The sequence below is a fragment of the Lagenorhynchus albirostris genome, chromosome 3 (genome assembly GCF_949774975.1).
Source record: "Lagenorhynchus albirostris chromosome 3, mLagAlb1.1, whole genome shotgun sequence".
Lineage (NCBI taxonomy): Eukaryota > Metazoa > Chordata > Mammalia > Artiodactyla > Delphinidae > Lagenorhynchus > Lagenorhynchus albirostris.
This window is the reverse complement of record NC_083097.1, coordinates 92,142,771-92,161,785: the sequence shown is the minus strand read 5'-3', so window position 1 is coordinate 92,161,785 and position 19,015 is coordinate 92,142,771. Positions and strand designations below refer to the sequence as shown.

The window sequence follows — 19,015 nt, the reverse complement described above, 5'->3', positions numbered from 1 at the left end:
TAGTCACTGAAAGAAACCTGTACAACACAATGCCCTGGGGACCCGCATCACTTGGGGCTAGAGCTCCCTGTTAGCTGCGGTGGCCCCATCCTGGAGAAATGGGAGTGGAGCTGCCAGAGCCTGAGCACCACACCCAGGGCTTCTGGAAGTGGGTCATGTCCTCCCACAGCCACAGGTGGAGGCCCTGAGGATGACACCAAAGTGCCTCCACAGCTCCCTCTTCTGCTTAACAGACCTGCTCTTAGCTCCTTTTAGAGATGGCCCAAGCTGTCAGTAGATCTGGCTAACAAGCGTATTTCCTTCCGCACAAGTACCTGCCCATACATAATGAGCTACACTCCAGAATTCATTATTTTGAGATTCATTTGGGCTAAAAATAAACTACCCTCTAAGCGGCTGTCTTTCATCTGTTCCTACAGCTGGCTTGATTTGATTTACTCATATTCAGAGAGGCACCGATGGAGCAACAATTCTGCTAAGCATGAGGAGTACAAATCAAGCTAATTTTGGATTGTCCGACGTTATCTGTTTGGGACAGGTTTCTAGGTAACAGGAGAGGGAGGAGGACACCAGAGCATGAGTAAGTCAGGGCAGGGGAATAGAGAGCTAATATATCAGAAGAATCACTACCTTTTAAGTTTGTTGAGGGCTGAACCTATCTCTTCTGCCTGCACACCTTAAAGGAATAAGGAAAATGAATCAAAGTCCCTAATCCACCCCACTTCTACCAGGCTTCTGCATGAAAAAGTAAGGTGAGGTATAGGCAGGCCAGGCCACTAGCAGAAATCTGACATCATTCTGGAACTTAGGAAATGCAGCTTTCCCACTTCCCCATATCATTTGCATCCTTTCTCCACATGGCAACCAGATCAGTTGTTTCCTTTTGGCACTCAGAATAAAATGCAAACAAACTCTTTACCATGGCATCTAAGGCCCTGCCTTATCCACCCTCCTTCCCCTTTACTCTGCTCAGACCTCAAACACCCCGGCCCTTTCCAGCCTCAGCTCTTTCTTCTGCTTCCATCAGCCTTTCACAAATACATGGCTGGCTCCTTCTCTACCTGTGAGTTTCAGCTTTACAGGTCACTTTCTGAGACCGTCTTTGCCCTATCTTTCTAAAGTGAGGTCATATGTTCGTTTTCTAACTCAGACCTTTGTTTCTTCATAATACTTACCTAGTTGTTGTTTTTTAAATTGTTTTACCTGTTTACTTTTATGTATTATGTGTCAAGGCCAGGAGTCAGCAAACATTTTCTGCAAAGGGCCAGATAATAGACTACCTTCTGTCTCTATTGCATATTCTTTTTCCCTCCCCACAAGCAACCCTTTAAAAACATAAAAACAATTATTAGCTCCTGGACTGTACAGAAACAGGCTGCAGACTAACTTTAGCCCTTGGGCTGTAGTTTGCTGACTGTCCCAGTGAGTGCCTTGTCACTCCTTAGATGTGCTCATTAGATAGCTGTTGAATTCAAAATCAAAGGTTCCCAGAGACAAGCTTAGAATCAGTGCCACTGATTAAAAGGTGCATGTGAGTTGTTCTTGTATGCAGCACAGTGACGGCTATTCTTTCAACATTTCATGTGTATAATTTAAGTTTTTTGAGATTCCTAAATGATGGTGATTAGAGAGTCTAGAGTAGTTGGAAAATCAAAAATACATGAAATTCCCATTTGTATTGAAGCCAACTTAAATTTAAGACCCAAAAAAAAGAGCTTTGAAAAGTAACAGTGCTTATTAATCTTCCCAGCAACTTTAAGAGGTAGGTTATTATCTACATTGCAAAGAAATTTAGTCTTAGAAGTTAAACAATGTTCAGAGTCACACAAGTGGCGTGTGGAGGCAAGGAGACACTAATGCAGGTCCTATCTGAATGTGAAGCCTCAACTAATCATGAATGTAATTTTTTTAAAGTGCTATTGACTTGAAACAAATTGTTTGGATAAACTATTAGCTCTCCCCGATTTATCTAATCAAAAATTACACAGATTTTAGTGGAAGTTGTGGTTAACCACTCAGATCTCCATTCCAGACTGAGGCATTCATTCCCCAGCAGCTTGGAGTGTTGGCTGCCATACAGCTCAAAGCTGAGCCCCTGGGACTTCCCTGGTGGCACAGTGGTTAAGAATCCACCTGCCAATGCAGGGGACATGGGTTCAAGCCCTGGTCCGGGAAGATGCCACATGCCACGGAGCAACTAAGCCCATGTGCCACAACCTCTGAGCCTGCACTCTAGAGCCCACGAGCCACAACTACTGAAGCCCACGTGCCTAGAGCCCATGCTCCACAACAAGAGAAACCACGGCAGTGAGAAGCCCGCACACCGCAATGAAGAGTAGCCCCTGCTTACCGCAACTAGAGAAAGCTCGCGCACAGCAACAAAGACCCAATGCAGCCAAAAATAAATAAATAAATATTTAAAAAAACCCAAAACTGAGCCCCTCCCCAGGAACAGCCCTGCGCTAAAGAGAGCCACCTTGTTCCAGGTTATGCCCCCTCCCAGGGGCACCCTTTACCCAGTCACTTGCTACATGGTGTTTGTTTAAGGCCCAGCCCCCTTGTCTCCAAGTAGGATGAATCAGAAGAGCCATCTCAGCTCCAGAGCTCCCCATGGGATCATCTGATGCCTTTATTGGGACTATACCACTCAGTTCAACTCTTGCCTATCTCCTAAGAGCACTTTCCAGTATACCTCCTCCATGCAAACCTCCATTGCAGAATCTCTTCCTAGGGAACCTAACCTAAATTAGCACAGGCTTTTTCTGTCCTTGCTCAAGTCACTGACAAAAATGAGTCAAGATAAGCACAGGGCAGTATATGACGGATATGCTGGAGTCAGGGTTCTTAGGTTGTCCATGAACTTCCTGAATTATATGCTTATGTGCATTAAATATGTGCTTACATGCATTTTATGGGGAAGAGACAGTAGCTATAATTGCCTTTCAAAGGGATCCACAATCCAAACAATCCACTGCAAACAACAGGCTGATACTGATCCATTATAAGCATCAAGTTTGTCTCTGGAGTAATGATTTAAACAGATGTAAATCCATCCAACAACCTTACACAGCCTCCATGTTTTTCTATTGCATTAAAAAAAAATACAATGAGAGATGATGTCAAACACCTTGCTGAAATGTCTGCTACAGTGCTCCCCTGATAACAGCTATCTAATTCAGCTGAGTGTTACATTGATTTTGTTAAGGCAGCTAGATGCTTTGCCATGTCCTTGAATTCCGTTTTGACCACATTTTCTAAACATTTCCAGAAGAAAAGTAATTCTCTTTGATGAAGAAGACAGAAATAAAATAGGACTTGAGTAATTCTCTGTCTGCCATTAGTTAACGATCGAACATGGGCCCCCTCTGAGTCTACAACTTTATCCCTGTTTCTCTGGCTCAAAAAATAATCTAGACATACTTTTTAAAATTAGTGAAGCCCATTGTTTCTTTATTCTGGCTCCAAACAATCTTACGATCTTTGTTATCATTGGCTTTGCCCCAAGCCTCAGATCATTTTAGACCTTACACTACCTCTAGCTCTCACCGCTAATGTAACTCTTCCCAGGTTGTGCCTTGTCTTGAATACACACCCTTCCTTCCTTCTCCTTCCATGTTTTGTACATGTTTTTTTTTAAACACAGAATCTTGTCATCAGTACAACACCTTCTTAAAACTTGATTATTACCTACTTGATGAACTGTGGAGCCACCAGAACCCTGAGCATCTGAAGATCGGGTCACAGGAAGTGGAGGTACAAGATCCGTTTTTGAACTGCAGAGAGTCAGTTTTAGAATTAATGACTGAGGCAGTACCCAGAATCACAATCTGAGGTGGAAAAGGGCTATAGCAAAGTAAGCATGTTTTACATATCTTTGTCTTCCTTACACTGCTTTACACAGATAGGCATTTAATAAATGTTTTTGAATTCAACGGGTTAAGTAACTTGCCCAAAATCACAGCAAATAACTAGAAGAACCAAGAATATAACATAGGTATGGTTCCCATGTGCTTTTCTTACTGTGATATGTTGTATAAATGGATTTTTGATTTGTTTCTAGAGAAACACCTATTGGCCATTTATTCTTTTTTTATAAATCTATGGAGCTATAGACAGCAATGGCCTACATTTTACAAGCAAAACAAAACAAAACAAAACCCTATATCTCTCTCCAACGGGCTAGCCTATCTCCCAATTTGTTAATGTTTATCAAAGTTTTAAGCCTTAATTCAGAGTTTAATGGCTGACACTCGTATCCAGCAATACCAAGTACATGAATTTCCATGACTACAGTACTTTTACAAATGGATGCATAGTTATTTCATTAACACATTCATTTAACATATAGTACCTATCATGTCAAGCTGAGATATGGCCACTTTCCTCGAAAAAGAAACTAAATAACACAAACAAACTACTGTAATATATAACATTTGCTGTGGTAAAAGAAGACAAAATACCATCAGTTCCAAAAGAAACTCTTATGCCAACTTCTCTCAAATACGGATGCATTTATTATTCAAAATAGAACAGCTCATGCATTTTCTCTTCTGAAAGCTTCAGTGCATAGCCTGGAAGGGCCATAATTCAGCCTAAGTATAGTCTAGGTCTGTGCTATCCAGTACGGCAGCCACTAGCCACACATGGCTGCTTAAGTTTAAATTAATGAAAATTAATAATATTAGATTTTTAGTTTCTAGGTCACACTAGCCACATTTCGAACACCCCATAGCCACAGACATAGAATACTTCCATCACTGCAGAAAGTTCTATTGTACTGTGCTGTTCTGGAGCCGTGAGGGTGATGATGTACTCACACTTGCCTACTTACTTCACTTCTGAGAGAACGGATCGCTCTCCATCTGAACACTGGGACCTGCGATACTGGCGGTAACTTCGAGGTGAATGAGAATGCCGGATGCGGACTGGGTCACCTTGAGTCCTAAACAAGACACCAAAAACCGTGGAGACAAACACAGCAGAAGTCAGAACAGGATAATTTGGAGATTTTCCTTAATATCGAAACTGCAAAGCAATAATAACTTTGAGAGTTTTAAAAAGAACTTGATTCCTCTAAGCTTGGAAAGCCTAAGTGGCTTCAATCTCACAAGTTAACAAAAGAAAACTGCCTCCATCATACATGAAAATAAAACTTTATAGTACAGTTGACCCTTGATCAATACTGGGTTAGGGATACCAACCCTGAGCGAAGTCGAAAATCCCCATATAACTTTACAGTCTGCCCTCCACGACTGAATCCCTCCATGGATTCAGCCAGCCAGGATCCTTACTTAGTGTAAAAAATCCCAGTATAAGTGGACCACCTACAAACAGGCAGTTAATAAGAGAGAGAGTGATTGCAGTACAGAATGAATAATTAGCTTTAATACCCTCTTTTCTACTTCTTCCTCTATAGTTATTTTTAATTTTAGTTAAAATGTAAAGACAAAGCACTGAGTGGAACACCACTGAAGAGTAAGAATGGATTACTCACTTACAAATATTAATAAAACTTTTTAAAAAAGATTTTCAAAGACATACTCACTCTATTTTAGTGTATGGAATCTCTTTTAATTGTTCTTCTGACAATCCAGATGGATCCACAAGTTCCTTTCTAGAAGGGAATGAGCATGAGAATTAAAGTTTTGATACTGGTATAAATACTAACACCTTTCACAATTGGCAGGTGAGTTTCCCCCTTTCTAATCTTGTTGCAAAACACGGTGTTAACAAAACTAACAGAGTATAAGCCAGGAACGAAGATTTTAAAACTAGGATGTATTTCAGGAAGAAAATGGGAGGAAAACCTTTTCTAGAGCTCTTCTACCTTCTTCCAGTTTTTCTATATCCAGAATGTAGATGACTCTCCAGCCACCTCCATTTCCCTACAAAAGATCTGCTTCTCTCCCTGTAGCAGGTGTCTTTTTTTCTTACAAATTTCTTTTCCTTGATATTTATTTATACAATATTGGCCTGTCTGAGGTTCATTTACAGGCGAGGCTAACTGGCCTCAGGAGAGGAGATGTCAGGGCTGCCTGCAGAGGTCTGCTGGTGTGGTAAGGCACCACCACTGAGTGCCAGGCTCCACAGAATGACGGCAGTGAAGGCCACCTGACAGGCTTCAGCCCGAGGCTGCCTCTTGGTGTCAGTGGTCTTCCTTGTAAATGCCTTCAAACCACATGGGTTTTAAAAACAGTACTCACTGAATATGCTTCCATAACTCTTCTTTTGCTTGAATATCGGGACTTCTCCTATAAATAGTAAAAACAACACTCATCTCTGCAAACATGCTTCATCTAACAATCTAATCTCTAACTTTAGAAGAGCTACAACATTAACAGTTTCCAGACTGTGAAATTCTTATTTGCCCGCTGACACCAGACAAGGAAAGACTGGACAGGGAGGGCTAATGTGGGATGGTTAGTACAAAGATACCAGACAATTTATCTGCTAGCCCACTAAAAAAAAAAAATCACATAAAAATCAGCCATAACCAGGGCTTCATTTAATGAAAGAGCTTAGAACTACAGGGGCAAATCTACACACCCTCCAGTGGTGGTTTTACAATGAAGAATGATCTGAGGCTTCTGTTTCTGGTCCTGCTAATTACTTCTAAGAAAAGGCAAAAGAATTCATCCTGATTCTATTAATATGAACGAGTCCCAACGTGATCTGTGATTACCTAGTGGAAGCAGCCCTGCAAGGGCAAAGAAAATGGTGGGACAGCCAGATTGGCAGACTGTGCGCCACTGACCCACTGTCCTTTCTTGGTGCATCTGACGTTGCATTTCCGGGCCACGGCGTGGACCCACAAAGCTGGAACCTATCTGTGGCCTGTGCTGCCACCCCCCACATGCCCTTCTCCATCCTATATACAGAGCCCACAGATCTCTTCTGCTCCAAGAACTACTTGAATAGAAACCGTACCACTACTTTTAAATTTCCTAGAATGAGAAATTCAAAGCCAGCATTCAGGTGTTCACACTCCCCATAATAGCAATGAGAACTGGAAATCTATGATCAGAGCAATTGTTGCCACAGAATGATTTTTTTTTCCTAGTGAGAAAATAAGCTTTCGTCAGTCGTTTCAAGAGAACCAAGGTCTAATAAAGGCCCCAGGAAAAGACCCAAACCCTAACAATTAAAATGCCTGGAGCTAAACAAAGCCACTGATGTTCTGTCCTGTGGAATTTTACATTCATAATCTGTATCAGCATTTCTGGGCTCAATATTACTTTCAGCATATGATATTATCATTGCTTTCGTTTTTCTCAGTTAATAAGGGCATTACTGAAGCATTCTGGTAGGGCTTTCTGAGCTCACAGAATACAATAAATTACTTTCTAGCAATTGAATTGACTAAGTGGCTTTTCCTTTGTGGAGAAAAAAAAAATCTGTAAAGACCTTTTAATCAACTCAAAAGGAGTCAAACACAGAAGATAAGGGGAAGGAGGACTTCCCTGGTGGCGCAGTGGTTAAGAATCCACCTGCCAATGCAGGGGACATGGGTTCGAGCCCCAGTCCGGGAAGATCCCACATGCTGCGGAGCAACTAAGCCCGTGCGCCACAATTACTAAGCCTGTGCTCTAGAGCCCGCGAGCCACAACCACTGAAGCCCGCGCGCCACAACTACTGAAGCCTGTGCACCAAGAGCCTGTGCTCCCCAACGAGAAGCCACCGCAATGAGAAGCCCGCGCACCACAACAAAGAGTAACCCCCGCTCGCTGCAACCAGAGGAAGCCACACGCAGCAACGAAGACCCAACACAGGCAAATATAAATTAATTAATTAAAAAAAAATTTTTTTTAAAGAAGGGGGAGGAGATGAAGCCTTGGTCTCAGACATATAAAAAATGGTATTGTTAAAGGTAGAGTTCGTTATAAAGAATAAAATTGTATGCTTAAAAAATGTAAATGCTTCTTTGGAAGGATTTCCTGTATGGGATCTGCCTTTCCTACATTTAGCTGGTCTGATTCACTAGACAATAGACAATACATTCAATGATACTTCCAGAGAAGGTGCTAATATTAAAAGCACTAAGCTATTATTCTGTTCCCAGAGAGAGATGGTTCCATTGTAATTATACATCAGCATCTGATTCTTACAGGAAGTCACCCAATAATCCATAGTATTATATAATATCTAGGTTAGGAAGCTACTCTGCTGGGAATCATTCTTATTTCAGGAAGGTGCAGTAGTGAGGCTATCTTCAAGTTAGAGCAGGGTGTCTCAACCTCAGCACTACTGACATTTTGGGTCAGATAATTCTTAGTTGCCGGGGGCTGTCCTGTGCGCTGTAGGATGATTAGTAGCACCCACAGCCTTGACCCCTAGATGCAGTAACATCTTCCCAGTGGGACGACCAAAAATGATGCTGGACGTTGCCAAATGTCCCCTGGGGGGAAAAACTGCCCCAGATTTGAAACCACTGGTCAAAGGTATGATGAGGCAGTAAAACAGCTAAGGTTTCGTGAAGGAACAAAGAGACCAAGTTATTGTAAAGATCCAGTATGTGGCTACTGAATAGTGTTGGAGAGAATGACACTGAGGCAGGAACTAAATCTTAAAAGAATGAAGGAATAATCTGATGGCATGAGACTCAAAGCTAAGTGCTTTGAGGGAGGAGGGGAGGAGAATGAGAAAAAGCAATGAGGGGCAAGGAGGACACGCCCCCCAAGGCCACCACACCAGGCCTAGTGGTGGTGAAAGATGATGAATATGAGCAACATACAAAAAACTGATAACAATAGATATTTCTGAGTGTTGGAATTGCAAGTAATTTTTTATTTTCTTATTTATACTTGCCTATCGTGTCTGATTTTTTTTTTTTTTTTTTGCGGTATGCGGGCCTCTCACTGCTGTGGCCTCTCCCGTTGCGGAGCACAGGCTCCGGACGTGCAGGCCCAGCGGCCATGGCTCACGGGCCCAGCCACTCCGCGGCATGTGGGATCCTCCCGGACCCGTGTCCCCTGCATTGGCAGGCGGACTCTCAACCACTGCACCACCAGGGAAGCCCTGATGTTTTTCTTTTAGCCAAGAGAATTTCTTACGTTAATTGTAAGAAAAGAAAAAAAAAAAGGTATTTTCATGTTTTAAAAAGCTACTATGGGGGGGAGGGATAAATTAAGAGTTGTAGATTAACATATACATACTACTATATGTAAAAAAGATAAACAACAAGGACCTACTGTACAGCACAGGAAACTATATTCAACATCTTGTAATAACCTATAAGGGAAAAGAATCTGAAAAAGCATATGTACAACTGAATCACTTTGCTGTACACCTGAAACTAACACAACATTGTAAATCAACTATACGTCAATTTTTTAAAAAAAGTTATTAATGCTGCAATTCCACAAGAAATGCCTTTCATTCCCATCTCAGAAAAATTAGCAGAAATGTTACCTTAAAAGAAGATCAGTCCTTCTAGCCATAAATATTGGTCTTAAAAAATTCAGGAATTTAGTTTATATGTTTAAATTCTACAGCAACATAATAGTCATATATTTAACCAAACTGAGTTCTGAAATGCCAGCAGTTTCAAACAGCGTTAAGACAAGGAAAAGTCCCAAGGCTATAAAAAAAAAAAAACGCTAATCTCCAACTGCTAGACTACCTGTGATTTAATAAATGTAAACACAGGCTACATGCTAATGAGAACTATATCATTTTTATGCTGACAACTGCACAAATTTCATCAGTAATTTAGGATGATTTCATTAGGTGCAGCTCAACATCATTTTGTGGATTCAGGAAGCTGTGGAATTTTAACAGCCATTTTTCTTAATTAAAAGGCTTAATTATGTAGGTGTTTTACTTGAACTCTCCAAATAAATTCCTAAGGAAATAAAACCATGAGTTGTCCATAGGTACAATGTATATATAAAATATACATGTAGTCCAGTATTAGTCCAATATCTTTCAAAAGTATCCCTCATACACACCTTATACCAATAACTCAAATTAATATTCACCTTTCAGAGAAATTTCTTTGATGAGACATCATTTAGAAATAATTTTTCTTCTTCTTTATAGTCTTCTTCTGCATCCTCCAAATACTCTAATTATATTACCTAGAAAATATTACACTATAATATATGGCATATATTATATATATAGTGTATATATAATATATGGCATATATTATATATAGTGTATATATAATATATGCCATATATTATATAGTATAGCATATAACATATGCTATATATTATAGTATAGTAGATAATATACTACGTTTTGTGTATTATATGATACTGAAAATAAAATAATAAGTATGACAGCATTTGACTTATTATTTTTGTGATCTGATACTGACCACTGCCATAGAAGGAAATTTAGAGCTGAAAATGTGTTACTAAGAAAACTAAGTTTACAAAACATCTTTATTTAAAGAATTCAAAGCACTTAACATATATCTCAGAATAGATATGATTAGATGTCTTAATCTTCCCCTCCTTCCCTCTCCCCCTCTCAGAATTAAAGAAAGATTAGAAAGCCAATTAGATTAGAAAGCCACAGAGCCCAGAAACCTAGCTGCTGAATATCGCTCAGGAGTCACTTCCAGGGACTTCACGCTAAATCTTTATCTAAGGCCCAGACTTCTGTTCTGTGTTTAACTGGGAACATCCTACCCTGACCACCTCATCTTCCACAGTAGCATTTTTCAATAGAAGTAGTAAGACATTATTACCACCAGGGGGAGCCTGAGCCTTCATGCACACACAGCTTGAACCTATGAGAACTTAACTGTTTCAGCTTTGATGCCTCCTCCAAATATCCCAGTGAGTAAAAATTCATCCATGTAGAAAAGAAGTTTCATCTAAGTTTCCTAATGATAAGAAAACGTTAATGGCAATGCAACTGAAAGATAAACTGGATAAAACCGTACTTCTCACATTTTTCTAGATGATATCCAATCATATTTCAGTTTAATGTGTTTTAGGAGAGAAGATTTTATATTTTATACTACTGTATGTCTCTGGCATTTAATAATAAACACAAGTTTCTAGTTTATCACTGGAGATTTAAAAAACAATGAGTGAATCATGTATGAATGATGTATCATAACATTCATCCTCAGTGAATACCTCTACATGGGCAATTTACAGACACTGTAGTAGGAATTCAAGAATATGGAAGTAACTGAGAGATATGTGGTTTACTATATATCTGAAATGCTACATATACTCATAAATATATCTGAAGAACAATTTTAATTACTTTCTTCAGATGGTGCTCTAACCATGTTTTAACTTAAAAAAAAAAAAAAGCTGTAGTGATTCCTAAATTCTCAAATTCTAATTTTCATGTGAGTTGGGCCCCACCCGACTCTCTTCACTTCTCAGCTCTTCCTCATTTCAAGGGAAAAAAAATCAAGTACCTTGTTTATACAGATAAACTGAGACCTGGAGAACTTACTAATTACAGTAACTGCAATTAAGTATTTACGCTGTCACTTGACGTATGTGATCTGACTTAATAATGTTCAGCAAAATCTCATGAGGATGGTATCACCTGTGTTGTAGACATGACACTAGAAGTTTGTGGAGATTAGGTAATAAGCTAACACTCGGAGACGCAGAAGGCAGACAGAGGTCTGTCTGACGATAGCACCCAGCAGATATTTTCTTAATTGTCAACAAACCTCGGGTTTTTAATGTCATAGCTCAAATAAAAGGCAGAGCCCAGTTTGTCCTAAATAAAGTAATCCATCATCTTGTAGAATTTGAACACTTTTATCCAGTTGCCTACCTGACATTTCCATTTGATCACCCACTTGGTTTTTCAAACCTAATGGAACAGAAATCTTGTCACTTCCCACACATCCCCAAACCACCTCACTCCATCTCATGGATGGAGTGGGTAAAAAGGCATGTCTATCCACTTAATCCATCAACTCAAAATTCATCCACAGTATCTCTCACACTATGAACCTGTTGGCTCTCCTTCCAAAATGTGTGTTCATCCACTTCTCTTCAATTCCACCACCACCTTGCACCTGGACCACCAAAATATTTTTAAATTGCTCTTCCTGCTTCCTTGTCTTTCTCAATCTGCTTTTTACTCAGCAGCCAGAGAAACTTCTGAATGAACTACTCTTAAAACAGATTTTTTTGTTAACTGTACTTTGGCCATATCAGCTATATAGTTAAGCAATCAAGTTCAGTTACAATGTCATCCCACAAACATTTACTAAGTCTTTTCACGGTTTGCTTTAAAACTAAATTCCAGAAAGGTACACATCAAACTCTTAATGGGGTTCTCTCATACAACTGCATTGTTCTGAAATAACCCTCTGTCTGATCTGATATTTTTATCATGAAGGTAAGATTTAAAAGAAAGTTTAAATAAGATTTTAAATTCAAAGTATCATTAGGCTCTTTTCTGATTTCAGTTGATCCGATAGAAGCAATATCCAATTCAAAGATATTACTCTACCTCAAAAGAATATTCTTTTTTGTTTGTTTGTTTGTTGTGCGGTACACGGGCCTCTCACTGTTGTGGCCTCTCCCGTTGTGGAGCACAGGCTCCGGACACGCAGGCCCAGCGGCCATGGCTCACGGGCCCAGCCGCTCCGCGGCATGTGGGATCTTCCCAGACCGGGGCACGAACCCGTGTCCCCTGCATCAGCAGGCGGACTCTCAACCACTGCGCCACCAGGGAAGCCCCAAAAGAATATTCTTGAACTTCCACTTCTGGTCCAATGGAGTAACTGGTATCAGACAAACCCTCCCTTCCCATCCTCAAAAACTATAAAACAAAATATACAAAGCAGCTGTTTGTCAGACATTGGGCAACAGATACCATAAGACTGTGATCTTTGAGAGAAGGGAAACACAAGGTTAACCACCCCCCCACACCCCCCCCCCGCACCAACTTGCTCAAGTTTTCTGCCTGCTGGCACTTTCCCAATGTGGTACAAGGAGGTGAAACTCAAGAAGCAACAGATTCACAGGGATGAGGAGGTAGAAATCAAACTTTGAGGCTAAAATTTACAGTGCAGGATAAAAGAAAAAAGTGGGACTCGAGAAGTCTGCATGGGGTTTTCCTTAAGAGGTTGGCTGAGAACATTAACTACATTTAATCTATACATAAGCTGGGTGGCACTCTGAGGCCACTGCAAGGCTGAGAGCTGTGTGAAGTGGTAGCAGACAAGGCTCTGTTGCAGTCACAGTGGAGAAGCCACATTCTGAGCACTCTGTGCATTCAACTAAGACTCCAGAAAGGCCAGGCCTTAAGAATAAGGACCAAGACTCAAGTAAAGAACATACCCTAGGCTAAGGACAAAATCTAGAAAGTCCCATCCTATCAAAGCATGAAAAATAAGATCAAGAGGATGCAACAGTAATTCAGTTGCCTTCCAGAACAAAATTTGATACTCTTTAAAGGAAGACAACATAATCCAGACCTCCTACAACATATCCTCTAAAATTTCCAGCATGCAATAAAAAATTATTATACATGCAGAGAGGCAGAAAAATATAGTCATAATCTAGGAAAGAAAAAAAATGTAAGTAGTCAATAGAAATAGATTTTGAAAGACCCAGATATGGGAATTTACCAAGGGCTTTAAAACATCTTTTTTTTGTGGGGGGGAGTGGGGGCACTGTGAGGCTTGTGGGATTTTAGTTCCCTGACCAGGGATCAAACCCAGGCCCTCGGCGGTGAGAGCTCAGAGTCCTAACCACTGGACTGCCAGGGAATCCCCCCTAAAACATCTTGTATAAATATATACAACAACTTAAAGGAAAATAGGAACATAATCAATGAATAGATGGGAAATCTCAGCAGAGAAATGGAAAGTATAAAAAATAACAAAACTGAAATTCTAAAACAGGGAAGTACAAAGTTCACTGAATGAGTTTAATAGCAGACTGGACTATGAGGGTAGGAGGAAGGGTTGATGAAGTTGAAAACAGGTTAATAGAAATTACCATGATTGAAAAAAGGGAGAAAAATTTGAAACATGAACAGAACCTCAGTTGCTTATGGGACAATATCAAATGGTCTAACATACATACAACTGGATACCCAAAAGGAAAAAGAGAATGAGTCAGAAAAAAGAATTTGAAAAATAATGGCCAAAAATTTCCCCAATTTGGTGAAAACTACCAAATTACAGAAGAAGATGATAGATACAGTTGACCCTTGAACAACATGGGTTCAAACTGCTCGGCTCCACTTATACACGGATTTTTTTCAATAGTAAATACTACAGTACCTATACAGTCCAAAGGTGGTTGAATCCATGGATGTGGAATTGTGGATAAAGGGGAACTACGTATACCAAGGGCCGACTATAAGTTATACATGAATTTTCGAGGGCATGGGAGGGCTGGTGCCCCTAACCCTTGTGTTGTTCAAGGTTCAACTGTATAAAGAAAACCACACTTAGCCACACCATAATCAAAGAGCTACAAAGCTAAAGATAAAGAAAAAAAGTCATAAAAGTAGCTAGTGAAAAAAAGAAAAATTCCATACAGTGTTTACAGAATGAAGGCTAACTTACCACAAATGACAGAGATCAGAAGACAACAGACAATCTCTTTAAGGTGTGAAAGGAAAAACCATCAACCCCAAATTTGATAGATAGTGAAAGTATCTGTCACAAATAAGAGTAGAATAAAAACATTTTCATATAAAATAAAACAGACAATTTATCAACTACAGACCTGTATTACAAAAAATGCTAAAGGAAGGAAAATGGAACGTTGGATCTAGAGAAAGGAACAGAACAGACAGGTAACAGTAAACTGGGTAACTATTCATTTTCTATTGCCACTGTAACAAACTGCCATAAATTTAGTGGCTTAAAACAATACAAATGTATTATCTTACAATTCTGTAGGTCAGATCTGACACTGGTCTCCCTGGACTAAAATCAAGATGTTGACAGGGCTGCACTCCTTCCAGGGGGCTTTAGGAGAACATCCATTTCCTTGCCTCTTCCAGCTTTCAGAGGCTGCCCACATTCTTGGTTGATGACCCCTTCCTTCCTCCATCTTCAAATCCAGCAACAGCAGGTTAAGCTGTTCTCAAATTGAATTACTCTGACTTCCTCTTCTGTCCCTTTTTCCACTTTTAAGAACCCTTGTTGTTACTTGGGTCCACTTGGATAATTCAGGATAATCTCCTTGGCAGAAGGTCAACTGATTAACAAACTTAATTCCATCTGCAACCTTAATTCCCCTTCGCCATCTAACATAAAATATTCACAAGTTATGGAGATCAAGACATCGACATATCTAGGGGACATTTTCTGCCTACCACATTAACTATAAAATTTTGTTCCTCTTTTCCTGATTTCTTTTAAAAACAATGTACTGTTGAAGCAAAGATGGAAACATTGCAATGTGGGGCTACTAACATGCAAAAATCAAATATAGGACAATAGCACAAGAACAAAGAGGGGATAATTGGAACTATATTTTTCTAAGATTTCTAAGTTTTAATAAAATTTTATATTAATCCTAAACAGACTGTGATAAATTAGGAATCATACTGTAAGTCATAAAGAAACCACTAAATAAAATAATAATAAAAAGTAGTATAGGTAAGATGTCAATATAAAAAGTAAAATAGAATACCAAAAAATATTCAGTTAACACAAAATACAATAGAAAAGGAGGAACAAACTAACAAAAAATAGATTCAGTAAACAGGAAGAAAGAGTAAGATGGCAGACTTAAACCCCAAAATATTAATAATTACATGACCCATAAGCATCCTAAACATTCAATTTAAAAGTTAGAGATGGTCAGACTAGATTAAAAAAAAAAAAAAAAGATCAGGGCTTCCCTGGTGGTGCAGTAGTTGGGAGTCCACCTGCCGATGCAGGGCACACGGGTTCATGCCCCGGTCCGGGAAGATCCCACATGCTGCGGAGCAGCTGGGCCCGTAAGCCATGGCCGCTGAGCCTGCGTGTCCGGAGCCTGTGCTCCACAACGGGAGAGGCCACAACAGTGAGAGGCCCGCATACCGTTAAAAAAAAAAAAAAAAAAAAAAAGATCAAATACTGCTGTCTACAAGAGATCAAGAGATGAGCTTAAAGTATTAAAACATATATACCATGCAAAAAGTGAGCATGAAAAAGGTGTAACGGTTATATAAATACATACACATACACACACACACACACACACACACACGAGTATGTGGGTATAGTGGACATAGAGAAAAGAGTATTATTATAAAGAGGACATTTCATAATGATAAAAAGAAAGAGAACAAGCCAAGGATGTCTGCTTTCTTAACACTTCGACTCAACATTGTAATTCAACACTATTCTGGAAAATCTAGCCAGTACATTTAGGAAAGAAATAGAAGTAAAAGGCAAAAGATTAGTAATAAAGGAAAGCTGTCTCCGTTCACAGACAAAATGATTGCAAAGGTAGAAAATCCTAAGAAAAAAAATTTTTTAAAGGCTTCCAAGGCTAAAAAGTCAATTTAACAAGGTTACAGGATGGCAAGATAAAATATCAATATTAAAAAAATAATTTGTTTCTATATACTAACAAACAATTTGAAAATAATATTTTACAAAATGTAGTTCAATACCAGTGAAAATATTAAATATTTAGGATTAAATTTAACAAAATAAATGCAATAACTATACTGGAAACCTAGAAGCATTGCTGAAAGAAGTTAAAGACTTAAATACATGGATGAGTAGGACACTAATTTTCTCAAAATTGATCGATAGATACTCAACATAATGCTAATCTAAAGTCTACAGAATTTTTTCTTTTTTGTGAGCAAAAACTAACAAGCTGATTCAAAAATTTACACAGAACTGCAAAGGATCTAAAATAGCTAAAACAACCTTGACAAAAAAGGACAAAGTTGGACAATTTACACTGCATGATTCAAATCTTACTGTAAAGCTACAGTAACTGAGACAACATGGTGGCTTAAGACTAGACAACAGATCAATGAAACAAAATTGGCCCATATCTAAGCAGTCTATTGATTTTCAACAAAGGCTCTAAGGCATTTCAATGAAGACAGTCTTTTCAACAAATGGTACTGGAAAAACACCTGGAAAAAAAAAAACTTCTCAACATCTACCTCTACCTCATACAATGAACAATTAACTCTAAATGGATCACAGATCTAAATATAAAAGCAAAGTCTACATAGGAAGATATGAGAATATCTTTGTGATATTCTTTGGGGTAGGCAAATATTCCCCAAAAAAGCCTTAACTATAAATGAAAAAAAAGGATATACTGGTCTTCATCAAAATTTAATGTCTGCTCACCAAAAGACAATGTTAAGAACAGGAAAAAGCAAACCACAGCCGAGCATTCTTTCTCAGATATGTATATTCACAATACACATATCTGAAAAAGAACTTATATCCAGAACATATAAAAAGCCCTACAAATAAATAATAGAAAACAACAATTAAAAATGGGCAAAACTTGAACAGACACTTTTCAAATGAACATATATGGATAACCAATAAGCACAGGAAAATGTGGTTAACTTTGTCAGTCATCAGCAGGGTACTACTTCAAGCCAACTAGACGAGCTAAAATTAACAAGACAGACAAAACCAAATATTGGCAAGAATACAGCAGAACTGAATCTCATACATTGCTAGTGGGAGTATAAAATGATACAGCCTCTCTGGAAATCATTTGAGTAGCTTCTTATAAAATTAAATGTGGTTAGACATATCCTCTAACCGAGCAATTCCACTCAGGTATTTACCCCAAGGCAAAAGATAACATACTCCACAGGTACACTTGTGTGGAGCATCTTGAGCTTTTTCACAACACAGCAAAAACTGCAGACAATCCAAACATCCATCAAGAGGAGAATGGATAAACAAACTGTGGTATAATCGTACAATGGACTAAGCCACATTTTAAGAGAGCATATATTGTATAATTACATTTATGTGACATTCAGTAAGAGAAAAAATTTAATCTATGGTGATAGAAATCAGAACAGTGGCTGCCTATGGGGGATGGGGACTGAACAGAAGGAGTAGGAGGGAACTTTTTAAATTCTGTATCTTGATTGGCATGATGGATACACTATGTATACACTTGTCAAAATTTATAGACTTCTACCCATAAGGTGAGAGCAATTTCACTAGATGTAAATTTCACCTCAAATTACCTCAATTGTGAAAAAGTTTATTCCTTAAGGTGTTAAATGAATCTCAGATCACTCAATTAAAAATGATTAAATCCATAGTCCCATCTACAATATTTGCCCCATAATGTAACTGAATTATGGTAACTGTAATACTCAACAACTTTGGATTATTCTCTTTATCAATTTTATCTATAAATGATTATTCACTATTTACTATTGTCCCCAGATATGTATTTCGGCTTCTTCAAAGTTTATATATAGGATTTTTCCTAATTTCATTTTACTTTTCCCTTTATTTAATAAATGAAATTTATTATTGGCATTTAGTTGAATTTAGAGTGCTTTAGAAATAATCAGAAAAACTGAATGCTGTTTTTAAGATTTAATACCAAGTTACCAAAACTTGTGTATAATAAGTCTCTCATAGAAAAAGATTCCACATGGAAGGGTAAAAGCATAGTTGCAAAAGATATGCCCAGGACCATGCTGGGATCGTATCTTGGGGTTCTGTGCCTTTTGGTTAAACTGTCCACAATTACGGCTTGATTCTTCCTGTTCTAAACCTCTCTTTTTTTAATGGAATTAGGGAGAGGTGGTATGCAAGACAAAGGAAACTTTTATTAACTTCTGCTTTAAATTGAACAGTTTAGTTAGTCCAGACAAAAACAAATGGAGTAAAGAATAAATCTATAGGGTGTACAGTGCTTAGTGACTACCTGCAAATTTTCTATTAGAGAAGAAACAGACATCATTCGTTATGATGTACCACTGATAAAAACACACACACATTAGGGGTTAACTTCTCATTCGAAAGCAAGTCCCTGAGACTGAGCAGAGTCCCCTAGGGTTATGGAGTGTTCCCTCTGGAGCCTGCTCCTGTCCTCTGTTAAACTGAGCTGGC

At 38.7% G+C, this 19,015-nt stretch overlaps 1 protein-coding gene and 1 long non-coding RNA gene across 9 annotated transcripts in view; one reads left to right on the top strand and one right to left on the bottom strand.

The window, feature by feature from the left end:
• Positions 1-19,015, bottom strand: part of EPB41L4A (erythrocyte membrane protein band 4.1 like 4A) — a 257,679-nt gene that overhangs the window by 2,747 nt on the left and 235,917 nt on the right. For 5 of the 8 annotated variants that reach the window (XM_060143396.1, XM_060143392.1, XM_060143390.1 and 2 more), the window contains 4 exons: positions 6,204-6,251; positions 5,546-5,614; positions 4,832-4,942; positions 3,692-3,773 (listed from right to left, as the gene is read on the bottom strand). In XM_060143396.1, the coding sequence (XP_059999379.1) occupies positions 3,692-3,773; positions 4,832-4,942; positions 5,546-5,614; positions 6,204-6,251 (310 nt within the window). Of the gene's footprint in view, positions 1-630; positions 677-3,687; positions 3,774-4,831; positions 4,943-5,545; positions 5,615-6,203; positions 6,252-19,015 lie in introns of all 8 variants that reach the window. The other 3 variants (XM_060143393.1, XM_060143394.1, XM_060143395.1) reach the window with 3 other exon arrangements.
• The window catches only part of LOC132516994 (uncharacterized), a 33,160-nt gene continuing 14,440 nt past the window's right edge, over positions 296-19,015 (top strand). Inside the window, exon 1 of the long non-coding RNA XR_009539551.1 lies at positions 296-546. This is a non-coding gene — a long non-coding RNA (uncharacterized LOC132516994). The remainder of the gene's footprint in view (positions 547-19,015) is intronic.